Source organism: Sus scrofa, chromosome 3 (assembly GCF_000003025.6).
Source record: "Sus scrofa isolate TJ Tabasco breed Duroc chromosome 3, Sscrofa11.1, whole genome shotgun sequence".
Lineage (NCBI taxonomy): Eukaryota > Metazoa > Chordata > Mammalia > Artiodactyla > Suidae > Sus > Sus scrofa.
The window spans coordinates 114,390,363-114,403,119 of NC_010445.4; the positions used below are offsets into that span (position 1 = coordinate 114,390,363).

Sequence of the window (12,757 nt, forward strand, 5' to 3'; positions counted from 1 at the left end):
TTTTATTTCAGGATTATATCTGTGATTTTTGAGCATCTGTTGTATGGCAATCTGCTGTATTCACAGAATACATGATGATTATCCACGAGTCCTAAATAGATGATCTGTGAGTTTTAGATCTAGATCTAACTGATGAAGGCTTTGTGACGGTGGGATCCTATTCCTTATTTTTTTTTTCTAAGTCTGTGCTTTTTCTTGATAATATGCATGCTTTTATGCAGTTATAACATGCATTGTCGGAGTTCTATTGTGGCGCAGCAGAAACAGATCCAACTAGGAACCATGAGATTTCAGGTTCAATCCCTGGCCTCACTCAGTGGGTTAAGGATCTGGCCTTGCTGTGAGCTGTGGTGTAGGTCGAAGATGTGGCTCAGATCTGGCATTCCTGTGACTGTGGTGTAGGCCAGCAGCTGTAGCTCTGATTGGACCCCCTAGCCTGGGAACCTCCATATGCCAAAGGTGCTGCCCTAAAAAAGCAAAAAAAAAAAAAAAAAAAAAAAAAAAAAAAAAAAAAAAGCATTGTAGGTAATGCTTTTGGAAAAATTTCCCCACATTTAACAGTTCTCTCAACAGAGACCTAATAGGGGCCTTAGCTACTGCATATCTGTGTAAGTCAGTAGGGGTTTTTTGTGTTGTTGGGTTTTTTTTTTTGGCAGGATTTTGCTTATTTTGGTTTAACGTTACTTATGATAACTTAAAATTGAGGAAGTAAAACTGTTATACTTGTTTGTACAGTTTCTCTATTTGAGGAAGTTATAGTCAAAACTTGATTTAGTGAGACTTCCTTCTGTGTTCAGTTCTTGTAGCTGGTGACACCTTATTTCACGCAGTTTGACATTCCGGGAGTTGTCTTGATTTCTTTTACTCTGTGATCCCTTATATCTGAAGAGTCCCTGAGTTCTACCTGTTTCGTTTGTTTGTTAGGCCACACCCAGGTATGTGGAAGTTCGCAGGCCAGGGATTGAACCTGTGCCACAGCAGTGACCTGAGCCCCTGCAGTGACAACACTGGCTCCTTAACCCTTTGCATCACAAGGGAAATCTCTCTCCATGTCTTAAACCCCTCATTGTTTCTCCAGTTTATCCCCTCTCCTCTGTTCCTGCTGCCACTGCTCTAGATCTGGTGCCACATATCATTCTTACCTGTTCCCTAACTGATCCTGTTGCAGGTTTGGCCTTTTCTTCACAGTTGATTGTCTTACCTTAAGTGAAATCTGACCCTGTCTCTTCTTAAAACCGTTAAAACTACTTGTCAGAGACAGGTTCAGGTCCAAGGTTCTCAGTGTTAGCGTTATAACTAATTCTTACTCATTTGTTGAAACTCATCACAGTACTTCCCTTAAGAGTTCTTGACCACCCCACCAGTTTAGTTATTATTTTTCTGTATCGTAAGCAGCTCCAAGCCTGGAGGTTACATTATATTTTGAGAAAAGTGGAGAAAACAGCTTGTACATGGGTGAAGTTTCCTCCTAAGAAGAGTATAGTGACAGGTGAAGTCTGAGTCTGGTAACAAGTTCCATTGCAGTGAAACCTACTGACATCTTAAAAAAAAAGTACCCTTAGAGAGGGAGGTATATAGGGTTAACATACAGAAAAGCTCAGAGTCAGAAGAGTAAAACTGGCAGTGCCATTCAAAACATTATTGGGGTTTTGCCCAGTTCTTGCTTATCTCTGTTGTATAGGTAGATGTATGAGACTGCTGACGCATGACCCCATTAAGTATTCTAATCACAGTAAGTCGCTTTGCTCACTACGCAATGATCTGGCCAAAATTTAGTAGATGATAGTATGCTTTATAGGAAGAAAAGTTGTTCTGGTTATAAAAAATAAACTTGATTAATACAGAAGTTTTTTGTTAGTGTTACTTACCTTTGGTGGTTATTCTGGTATGGTTATCTTTCTTCTTGAGTACACTGCATTTGCTATGATATAGTACGTTGTAACACTTCTTAGCAGCTAGTCAGCCAGCTCCTCTGGTGACACCTTTCACTAGATGTGCAACTCTTTATGTCTTCTTTGTTCAGATGGCTTGTGCAAACATTTCTCCTCAGGCCTTTAAAAATATTAATATTCAAATGATTTGGATAAATAGATGAGCTACTGAGTGGTCTTTTAACATTTAAACACTTTTAACATAGTGTTTTCCTGCAATGCTATAATCCATGGCTTTAATTATTAAGTGGGTTACTATAAATTTGCTAGGTCTTCACTCTCCCTAATTGGTCCTACCCTCAAGATTCATGGAACAAATTTTGAATTTATTTATAGTAAGATAATGAATTCAAGGTTCAAAATTATATTGCATTCTTCCTTTCTGGACACCCAGGAAGTCATTTTTCAAATATCCACTATGTGTCAGGCAGTGTACTAGATTTTGTTTCATATTTTTTAAAACATCTCCTGCAAAGTATTTTCATAGATGAGGTATCTAAGACTCAGTAAGGTTAAATAATGCTTCTGTGGTCACAGCTAAGAAAACAGCAGTAAGGGTTTGAACCCAGAGCTGTTAATTTCCAAATTCCCTTTTCTTCCTGAGCAGAATATTTGCTCAGCACATTTAGTTATGTTTAAATAAACATATATGTTTTAATAGTTACATTTAGATGATTTTTATAAATCAGTAGAACTTGATTAAATAGCTTTGCTACATTTATTTTGGATATTTTTCTTGTATGGGGATTTTTTTTTTGAAGAAGAGTATTAAGAATTTTCATGTTATTGTACACTTAATACATTTGATTTCTCTGAAATAAATTTTTGTCTAGCTTAACAACTGTCCTCTTTCATGAATTAATTTCTGCAAAATTGGTTCCTGCCAAAGGTTTCTTTATTCAGTATTTGCTATTAAATATGAGACTGTTTTTCTTTTAAATGATTTCATTTTAAAGGAAGCACCATTATCCAACAAAATCTTCTACCCTTCCCCAAATGTAAATTCTGCCTGTTCAGCAGCAGCTGAAGCTCTGCATCGTTTTCTCTTGGAAGTGTGAGCTGAAGGGGACAGACATTCCTGCTGCTTAGTGAGCACGCTACTATGCTATGGTCTGCCCTTGTTGTATTATTAATGGCACAATATTTTCTTGTTACAGATGGCTGAGAGCTAGCAAGGAAAATCCAGGACCATGATGGCTCAGTTTCCCACTGCTATGAATGGTAAGCAGCTTCACGCTTGTGGCAAGATAAAGAGATTATGGAATCTTCTTTTCTTTTTTTTCTTCCTTCCTTCCTTCCTTTTTTTTTTTTTTTTTTTTTGCGGATGTTATAAAATATTCATTTAGATGTTTTAAACTTATAAATGCAAAACTTAAAGCATTGTTGAAAATATTTTGGGTAGTTTATTTCAGAACACTGTGTATATCTTCTATTAGAATATTATGCAGTAAATCTTATGACTTGGTATAAGCATATTCTGCAGTATCATCTGGAACATGTGCTTGCCTTTGAGCAGTTAAGAATAACCTAAAGATTTGTTGCGTTTGATGCATAAAACTGGAGGACAGGAAGCATAGTGCTATAAGGAGGGGAATATTAAAGGTGTTTCTCATAGCATGAGATGATTGTAAACTGATTAATCCAATAAAGATTCATTTAGTAAGTTGTTTCCCCTTTTATAAGGGATTATGGATGGCCGCACAAATAATTGTTTAATAGGAAACATTTTAGAGGAAAATATTTGGGTAGTTTCAGAAGTAAAAAACTTAAAGGTTTTTTTTCCTGATTCGAGTTTTAACTTATTTCCCAAATACACATTTGCCACCCTTGATAGATATTAAGTTACTGTGTATTTCATTTATAATGGAGAAAAATGCATTATGTGTTTTTAAATTGCTGAAGAAGTCGAAGATACTGAGTTCTTAATTTTGAGGTAAATTTCATTAGGTAATTATAAATATAAGGAAATAGGGAGTCCAGTCAATAGTTGTTTAACATTTGAATTGAAAATCGTAATATTAAAGAACATTAGAAAAAAAGGAGTAACTAATCACCAATAATTCCACCACCTTCACAAAGGAACTCTGTTAATGTTACTATCTAGTATTTGATGAATTATTTTATGTTATTCTATTTTTTTAGGGCTGCACCCATGGCATATGGAGGTTCCCAGGCTCAGGGTCAAATCAGAGCTACAGCTGCCAGCCTGCACCACAGCCACAACAATGCAGGATCTGAGCTGCATCTGCGACCTACACCACAGCTCACGTACCGCCAGATCCTTAATCCACTGAGCGAGGCCAGGGGCCAAACTCGCACTCTCATGAATACTAGTGGGATTCGTTTCTGCTGAGCCATGATGGAAACTCCAGATTACTTTTTTTAAAAAAAACATTTTCTCAGTCATAGGGCCAAATCAGTACATTGTTAATAAACAAAATAGATGTTGTATATTTAAAGTTTTAAGACTTAGGATTGACCTTATGAGATTTAGAAAAGTTTTGGAAAAATTCTTTGCATAAAAAATAAAAATAAATTCTTTGGGAGTTCCTGATGTCACTCAGCAGCTTAAGGACCCAACGTTGCCTCTGTGAGGATGTGAGTTTGATCCCTGGCCTCAATCAGTGAATTAAGGATCTGGCATTGCCATAAGCTGTAGCATAGGCCTCAGCTGCAGCTCTGATTCAACCCCTAGTTTGGGAACTTCCATGTACTTGCCGCAGGTGCGGCCTTAAAAAAAAAAGTAAAAATAAATTCTGATGTGTGGTAGGATTCAGTCATTTAAGGATGAATTTGAGATTAGGATTTTGTTGTTTTTTGTGTTTTTAGATATGAGCATTGTTCCTACTACGGAAATGGTGTGAGACTATAAAGATTATTTGATGCCACAGACAATTTTTAAAAATTAAATGTTTTTTCCATAATGAGTGATAAAAAGTTTAGAATCAGAATAATAATTGTAGTAGTAATGTGCTCTACCCAAAATTGAGAGTTTCTATGCCCCATACCAAGGAGTTTGCTGTAAACACATAGTTTAGGTTTAAATTTCAAACATGTTAGGCAGGTTTATAAACAAAATGAATATAAAATAAATCACAGTACAGAACTGGTCTTTCTTCATTTTATTTCTTCCATTGTCTAAACATTTACATATCACTTTGTAGTTCATTGCATTGTTTATAAAATACTGGAAAAAAGCAATGTATTCAATAACAAAAAAGATTACTTGAGTAAGTATCTAAAATGTTAAATAGTTAATTTAGGAGTAGTATATAAGAAGAGAGATAGTAACTTTTTAAAATTCTGAAGAATTGATAGCTAATGCAGACTATGAAACTCACATATTTAGTTTATAAAATAGCTGAAGACTGAAGATAATCTTGTATATATCTAAGTCCAATTCAGGGTTTAACATCTTCTTGGAAAGAAGCATCATGTAGAACACAAAATCTTCTGAAGCAGTGTTTGCTCCTTTAGTAAATGCTCAGTTATAGGTTGTGTTCAATCTTTTCAGTGCCCAGTTATTGGAACTTGTCTCTAAGTGCCCTCCCTGTCTAATGCATCTGGCATAGTCCTCAAATTTTCCACTTCTACTTCATCATCCTGAGACTAACCACAGACATTCTAGACTTTTTGGTTCTTAGAGCTGTGTGGCAGGCAGATACCTTCATGTGGCTATTTAAATTTAAATTAATAAAAATTAAATAAAATAAAATTCAGTTCCTCATTCACACAGCCACATTTCAGGTGCTCAGAGCCACTTGTGGCTAGTGGCTACGATATTGGATAATGCAGGTATAGCTCAGAAAGCTCTGTTGAACAGATTTTCTTTTCTTAGTCTGCTTCACTTCCTATCTCCTTAACAGAACTAAAAAGAGATCATTATATCATATTTATACCACTTGTGGTTTTACTTCTGGTGTCCTCTGCACCAGCAGAATCATCCTTGCCAAAGCCTTCTTTAATCATGGTGGGTTTGCTTTCTGCTTTTCAAAAATTTAATGAAATTGTCAATACAGAGGATATAATATATGAGCCGTTAGGTGATGGGCAAGAGGCCACTTCAGATACAGATTTCTACCAGTTGTAATGTGGCTTATTTCAGCCTCAGAATTCTGAAAGTACTAAAGACTGGTTACGTGAGTAAGAAGTTCTGAAGCCCATGACAGCGGCTCTGACCGAAATCTGAAAATGAAAAGGAAGAGGGAGAGAAAAGGAACAGCTAGTGGCTTTAGGAGGAAAAAAATACCATTTTTATTTTTAGAACTTTGTTACCTTTTTAGAATTTTAGAAGTCATTACTCTTTGCGCTATGTAATTAAGAAATCTTTGTTAAACAGTGGACCTGTAGAATTAAGCTGTAGTGTTGTTCTGCATTTATACCAACCCAAGCATTTATTACTCATGTCCCTACAATTGAGGCTTTAGTTCTGTCTAGACTACTGTTCCAGCTGTGTTTTAGAGATTTAAGTTAGTACTGAGTCAATATATATTACTTGGCTATTATTTTGAACTGGACAGATATACCAGTGAAGACTATTTCTGATATCATTTAATTTTTCTTTTTTTCCTTTTTCTAGGGCCGCACCCACAGCACATGGAGGTTCCCAGGCTAGGGGTCTAATTGGAGCTTGTAGCCACCAGCCTACACCACAGCCACAGCAACACCAGATCCAAGCCGCCTCTGCGGCCTATAACACAGCTCATGGCAACGCTGGATCCTTAATCCACTGAGCAAGGCCAGGGATCAAACCCACAACCTCATGGTTCCTAGTCAGATTCGTTAACCACTGAGCCTCCACGGGAACTCCTAATTTTTTTTTTTTTTTTGGACCACACCCACGTTATGTGTAATTTCCTGGGTCAGGGATCAAACCTGTTCCATGCAGTGAGCTGAGCTGCAGCAGTGGCAGTGCCAGATCCTTAACCCAATATACCACAAGAGAACTCCTATCATTTAATTTTTACATTGTAGAAGTGGGATATAACCTATCTGAATCATGTATATTTAATTTTTGTTTGTTTATTTTATTTTGTTTTTTGCTTTTTTAGAGCCGCACCTGTGGCCTGTGGAAGTTCCCAAGCTAGTGGTCGAATTGGAGCTACAGCTGCAGGCCTACACCACAGCCACAGCAACTCGGGCTCTGAGCTACGTCTACAGCCTACACCACAGCTCACGGCAATGCTGGATCCTTAACCCACTGAGCCAGGCCAGGGATCAAACCCGTATCCTCATGGATCCTAGTTGGGTTCGTTAACCACTGAGCCATGAAAGAAACTCCTAATTTTTTTTAATTTCAGGGTTTTTTTGCTTTTCTTTCTTTCTTTTTTTTTTTTTTTTTTGCTTTTTAGGGCTGCACCGGCGGCATATGGAAGTTCCCAGGCTAGGAACTGAGCTGCAGGTGCCAGCCTACATTGTAGCCACAGCAATGTGGGATCCAAGCCATGTCTGTGACCTACACCACAACTCAACGGCAATGCTGGATCTTTAACCCCCTGAGCAAGGCCAGGGGTTGACACCTGTATCCTCATGGATACTAGTCAGGTTCCTTACCACTGAGACACAATGGGAAATCCTTAGTCATGTATATTTAGAACTATGTATTAGAATACTGCTGTGCCGCTCCCAAGCTATGAGCCTTAACCATGTGGAACTTATTTGTGCGTGTGTTTGTGTGTGTGTGTGTATTATGTGTATCTGTGTAAAAGAGGGATGATGCTACTTACTGCATGAGCTCTAACATAGAGCAGATATTCTGTAAACATAGGTTTTATTTCTTCTACATGACCATTAGAACATGTTTGACAGCGCCAGTAGATGAGATGAGAATAAGCAAAACAGAAATCTTTTTGAAAATACCGTATTCCCAATTTAGTGACAAGTTGGGGGAAGTGGATAGAATTTTAATATATTTCTAAAGTGATCGGAGTTCCTGCTGTGGAGCAGTGGGTTAAGGATCTACTGTTGTCTCTGCAGCAATGCGTATTCAGTCCCCAGCCCGGTGCAGCAGGTTAAGGATCCAGTGTTGTAGGTCATAGCTATAGCTCAGAATTGATCCTGGGGACTTCCATATACTGTGGGTGCTGCTTAATAATAATAATAAGAAGAAGAAGAAGAAAGTGATCATCACACAATGTAAAAAGTTTTAGATTTTTAAGGAACATCAACACCAAAACTCAGGTTGTCCTGCCCTTCAGTAAGGCTTATGAATAAATACAGGTTAAAGTGAGGATGTTTCACTGTAAGTTTAAAATGATAAATTCTTGGCTCTTTCAAAACGTTCCGTTAGTATATATTCCAAATAAGAAAGCTAGAATTGGATAAGCTATTTTAAAGTTGGCTTTGAATTACCTATATTTCATAGTTTTCTTATTTCTATGTGACTTTTCCTTTCCGTAAACTTCTAGTGCAATAATATCTTTTGTTTTAATATGGTCATTTTTTGGAAGTGTCCAGATTTGAAGATTATTTTATTACTACTTAAAAATTATTCCTTCTCATATGACTTAGAATATTTTTATTCTGTTATTAATTTTAATCTTGATGGTTGTGTGTAACACTCTTGGCTAGATGGAGTCTCTTAAATATTAGAAAGTCTGGGCTCTTTTAAGAAGCTCTTTTTTTTTTTAAATTATAGTTGATTTACAGTGTCCCAATTTCTGCTGTATAGCAAAGTGATTCAGTTATATATACATTCAGTTATGCATATCATACAAAGTGATTTAGTTACACATGTGTATATATGTTTACATATATATAAACATTCTTTTTCACATTCTTTTCCATTATGGTCTATCCCAGGAGATTGGATATAGTTCCCTATGCTATGTAGTAGGACCTTGTTTATCCATTCTAAATGTAATAGTTTGCATCTACTAACCCCAAATTCCCAGTCCATCCCTTTCCCTCCCTCCTCCTCCTTGGCAACCACAAGTGTCTTCTCTATGTCTGTGAGTCCATTTCTGTTTTGTAGATAGGTTCATTTGTGCCATATTTTAGATTTCACATATGAGTGATATATGGTCTTTGTCTTTTTTTTTTGTTTTTTTTTTTTTTAGTTTCACATCTGTGGCATATGAAGGTTCCCAGGCTAGGGATCGAATCAGAACTACAGCTTCCAGCCTACACCGCAGCCAAAGCAATACCAGATCTGAGCTGTGTCTGCGACCTATACTGCAGCTCACAGCAACGCCTGATCCTTAACCCACTGAGCGAGGCCAGGGATCGAACCTGCAACCTCATGGTTCCTAGTCGGATTTGTTTCTGCTGCCCCATGATGGGAACTCCTGTCTGTCTCTTTCTGACTTACTTAACTTAGTAGGATACTCTAGTTGCATCCATGTTGCTAAAAAATGCATTATTTTGTTCTGTTTTATGGCTGAGTAGTATTCCATTGTTTATATGTACCACATCTTCTTAATACATTCATCTGTCCATGGACATTTAGGTTGTTTCTATGTCTTGGCTATTGTGAATAGTGCTGCTTTGAACATAAGAGTACCTGAATACTTTTTTTTTTTTTTTTTTTTGATTTTTAGTACAACATCTGTGGCATATGGAAGTTCCCAGGCTAGTGGTTGAATTGGAGCTACAACTGTCAGTATACACCATAGACATAGCAACTTGAGATCCTATCTGCATCTGCAACCTGCACACCAGCTGCACTGTAAAGGGAACTTTGTATGTATGTTTTTGAATTATAGTTTTGTCTGGCTGTATGCCCAGGAGTGGGATTGCAGGGTCATATGTTAGTTCTGTTTTCAGTTTTCTGAGGAACCTCCATATTGTTTTCAATAGCGGTTGTACCAATTTACATTTTCACGAACAGGGTAGGGGCATTCTAAGGGGTTCATTTTATTCATCTTTGTACCCTTAGTCCTTGAACACATTGGTACCCCATAAATGTTGGATGAATGTATATGAACATATATGAAGTTGCTGGATGGAGTCATGGGAACTAAGCAGCAAGTTAAGATGGGCTGGGCTGGTCACTGTGAAGACAGATATCCAGGGAAAAGTGAGGTGAATGTAGTATATGAGAAAGTGTTATAATGTTAATCGGATTGACGCAGCCTCCCTTCTGCTGCAGCAGAATTTTCTGCAGTCTTAATACACTGAGGTATGTTAGAGTAGCTCTAGCCTTCCCAACCAGACTGCTTAGACTTAAAATATTCCTAAGGTTTCTGATGAAAAAGCCTCACTTTCAGTATATTCTGGCAAGAGTATCTTTATCACAAGGAGAGGAGCCTGAGAAAGATTTTAATGTTCTTCCTTTTCCTTAATTAATGGTGTTCCCTGGGATTCGGTTGACTAAGGAAACTGATTTATTAAGCACTCGCCATGTGACAGGCATGTATTAGATGCTTTATATTTTTGTTTTGTTTTAAGGTGGGTTTACTGAGGTATGAGTCACCCTTTTTAATACAGTTAGATGAGTTTTGACAAATGTATATGGTCATGTACATTGGGATATGGCACATTTCTATAACCTAAAATGTTCCCTTTGCCCATTACCTCACCCTTAGTCACTGGCAACCACTGATCAGATTGCTCTGTAGTTTTGGCTTTTCTAAAATGTCATATAAATGAAATACACAGTAGGTAGCCTTTTGTGTCTTTGCAGCCTCTTAACAGAATAATTTTATAATTCATCCATGTGCTTGCATATATCTTTCTCTTTCATTGCTGAGTAGTGTTCCAGTGTATTGTGTACCACGGTTTCTTTACCTGTTCATCTGCAAAAGGCGTTTGGTTAATTCCTGATTTTGGAACTTTAGACATAATGTCTAAAGCTTCTGTAACCATCAGACCACAGATTTTTATTTGGAAGTAGCTCTTTATTTCTTTTCAGTGAATATCTAAGAGTTTATTACCGGGTTGTATTATGGTAAATGTGTATTTAACTTCATAAGACATTGCTAAACTTTTCCAAATTCTCTCTTTGCCTTCCCACCAGCAGTGTGTGAGTTTCAGTTGCTCAGCATGTTTGCCAGCAGTTTTTTTTTTTTTTAATTCCAGGTATTCCAATAGATGTACAATGATATCTTACTGTGATTTTTGTATGCATTTACCTGATGATTAAGAATATTAAACATCTTGTCATAGTCTTATTTGCCGTCTCTGTATCTTTGATGTGTCTGTTTAGATCTTTTGCCCACTTTTTTTTTTTTTTTGGCTGTGCCCACAGCATACAGAAGTTCCCAGGCCAGGGATCAAATCTGTGCCACAGCAGTGACAATGTCGGATCTCCAACCTGCTGAACCACCAGGGAACTCCTGTAATTCTTTATATATGCTAGATATATGTCCTTTATCAAATATGTTTTGCAGATATTTCTCCCAGTCTGTAGCTTGTCTTTTCATTTTCTTGACAGTCTTTAGGACAGCAGAAGTTTTAGATTTTAAGTTCATTTTATCAAAAAATTTTAATGGTTTATGCCATTGTGTCCAAAAAAGTCACTGCCTTATGTAGGGCTACAAGGATTTTCTTCTTTGCTTTCTTTAAGAAGCTTCATAATTTAGCCCTTACATTTACATTAGATATAATCCATTAGAGTTAATTTTTGTATATGGTATGAGATTTTTTTTTTTAAATGGCCACACCTGTGATACCTGAAGTTCCCAGGCCAGCGATTGAATCTGAGCCACAGCTTCAGCCTACAGTGAAGGTGCAGCAATGCCAGATCCTTTAATCCACTTTGCTGGGCTGGGGATCAAACCTGCACCTCCGCAGCCACCTGCGCTACTATTGTCAGATTCTTAACCCACTGTGCTGCAGCAGAAACTCCTTTTTTTTTTTTTCACATGGACGTCCAGTTCTTTCAGCACCATTTGTTGAAAAAATTGTTCTTTCCCCCCATTGAATTATATTAACATCTTTGTTGAAATCAACTGATGATATATTTGTAGTTCTATTCCTTTTTAGTTATCATCAAGTCAGATTGTTTAAGACTTTTTTTTTGGCCACACTCACAACATGCAGAAGTTCCTGGGCCAGGGATTGAACCTGTGCAACAGTAGCAACCCAAGACACACCTGCTGAGCCACCAGGGGAATAGACTGTAATTAAGCCTGTGTGGCTTTAACATTTCTGACTTTGTTACCTTGGATAGGTTATTTATTCTCTCTGTTTCCTCCTCTGAAAAACAGTGATAGTAGGTCGTTAATGCTTCTCTCACTCCCTTTTCTCTGGGGTCTAAGGTATTTCCTCAGATGCCTGTTTGTTGCTCTCTACTTCCACAAAAATCTAGATGTCCCATTTGGCTATAACTTCACTATTTTCTCGTGATCCAGAAGGATTAGGTGCAAGAGGGACAAGGACATTTTTGTAAATTAGCATTGGGGGGTGGAGGGATGCACTGAGAGTTTGGGATGGAAATGATATAAAATTTGGTTGTGATGATTGTTGTACAACTATAAATGTAATAAAATTCATTGAGTGGAGTTCCCTTCATGGCGCAGCAGAAATGAATCCGACTAGGAACCATGAGGTTGTGGGTTCGATCCCTGGCCTTGCTCAGTGGGTTAAGGATCCGGCGTTGCCATGAGCTGTGGTGTAGGTTGCAGATGCGGCTCAGATCTGGCATTGCTATGGCTGTCGTGTAGGCTGGCAGCTATAGCTCTGATTAGACCCCTAGCCTGGGAACCTCCATGTGCCGCAGGTGCAGCCCTAAAAAGGCAAAAAAAGACCAAAAAAAATTCATTGAGTAATTAGAAAGAGAAATTAACATTGAATCCTCTAGGTCCTTTTTTAGCTGAGCCACCACCAGGAGGATGTATCAGCTAGCCTGTCTGCAATTGCTTTTAGATGAAATAAAGGTGTGTCAT

At 37.6% G+C, this 12,757-nt stretch overlaps 1 protein-coding gene across 16 annotated transcripts in view; it reads left to right on the forward strand.

The window, feature by feature from the left end:
- The window catches only part of ITSN2 (intersectin 2), a 145,129-nt gene that overhangs the window by 27,044 nt on the left and 105,328 nt on the right, over positions 1 to 12,757 (forward strand). For all 16 annotated transcript variants that reach the window (XR_002342965.1, XM_021088358.1, XM_021088350.1 and 13 more), the window contains one exon: positions 3,089 to 3,152. Coding sequence is in view for 15 of the 16 variants with exons in the window: in XM_021088358.1 (XP_020944017.1) it covers positions 3,122 to 3,152 (31 nt within the window). In the remaining variant the exon portion in view is untranslated. The remainder of the gene's footprint in view (positions 1 to 3,088; positions 3,153 to 12,757) is intronic.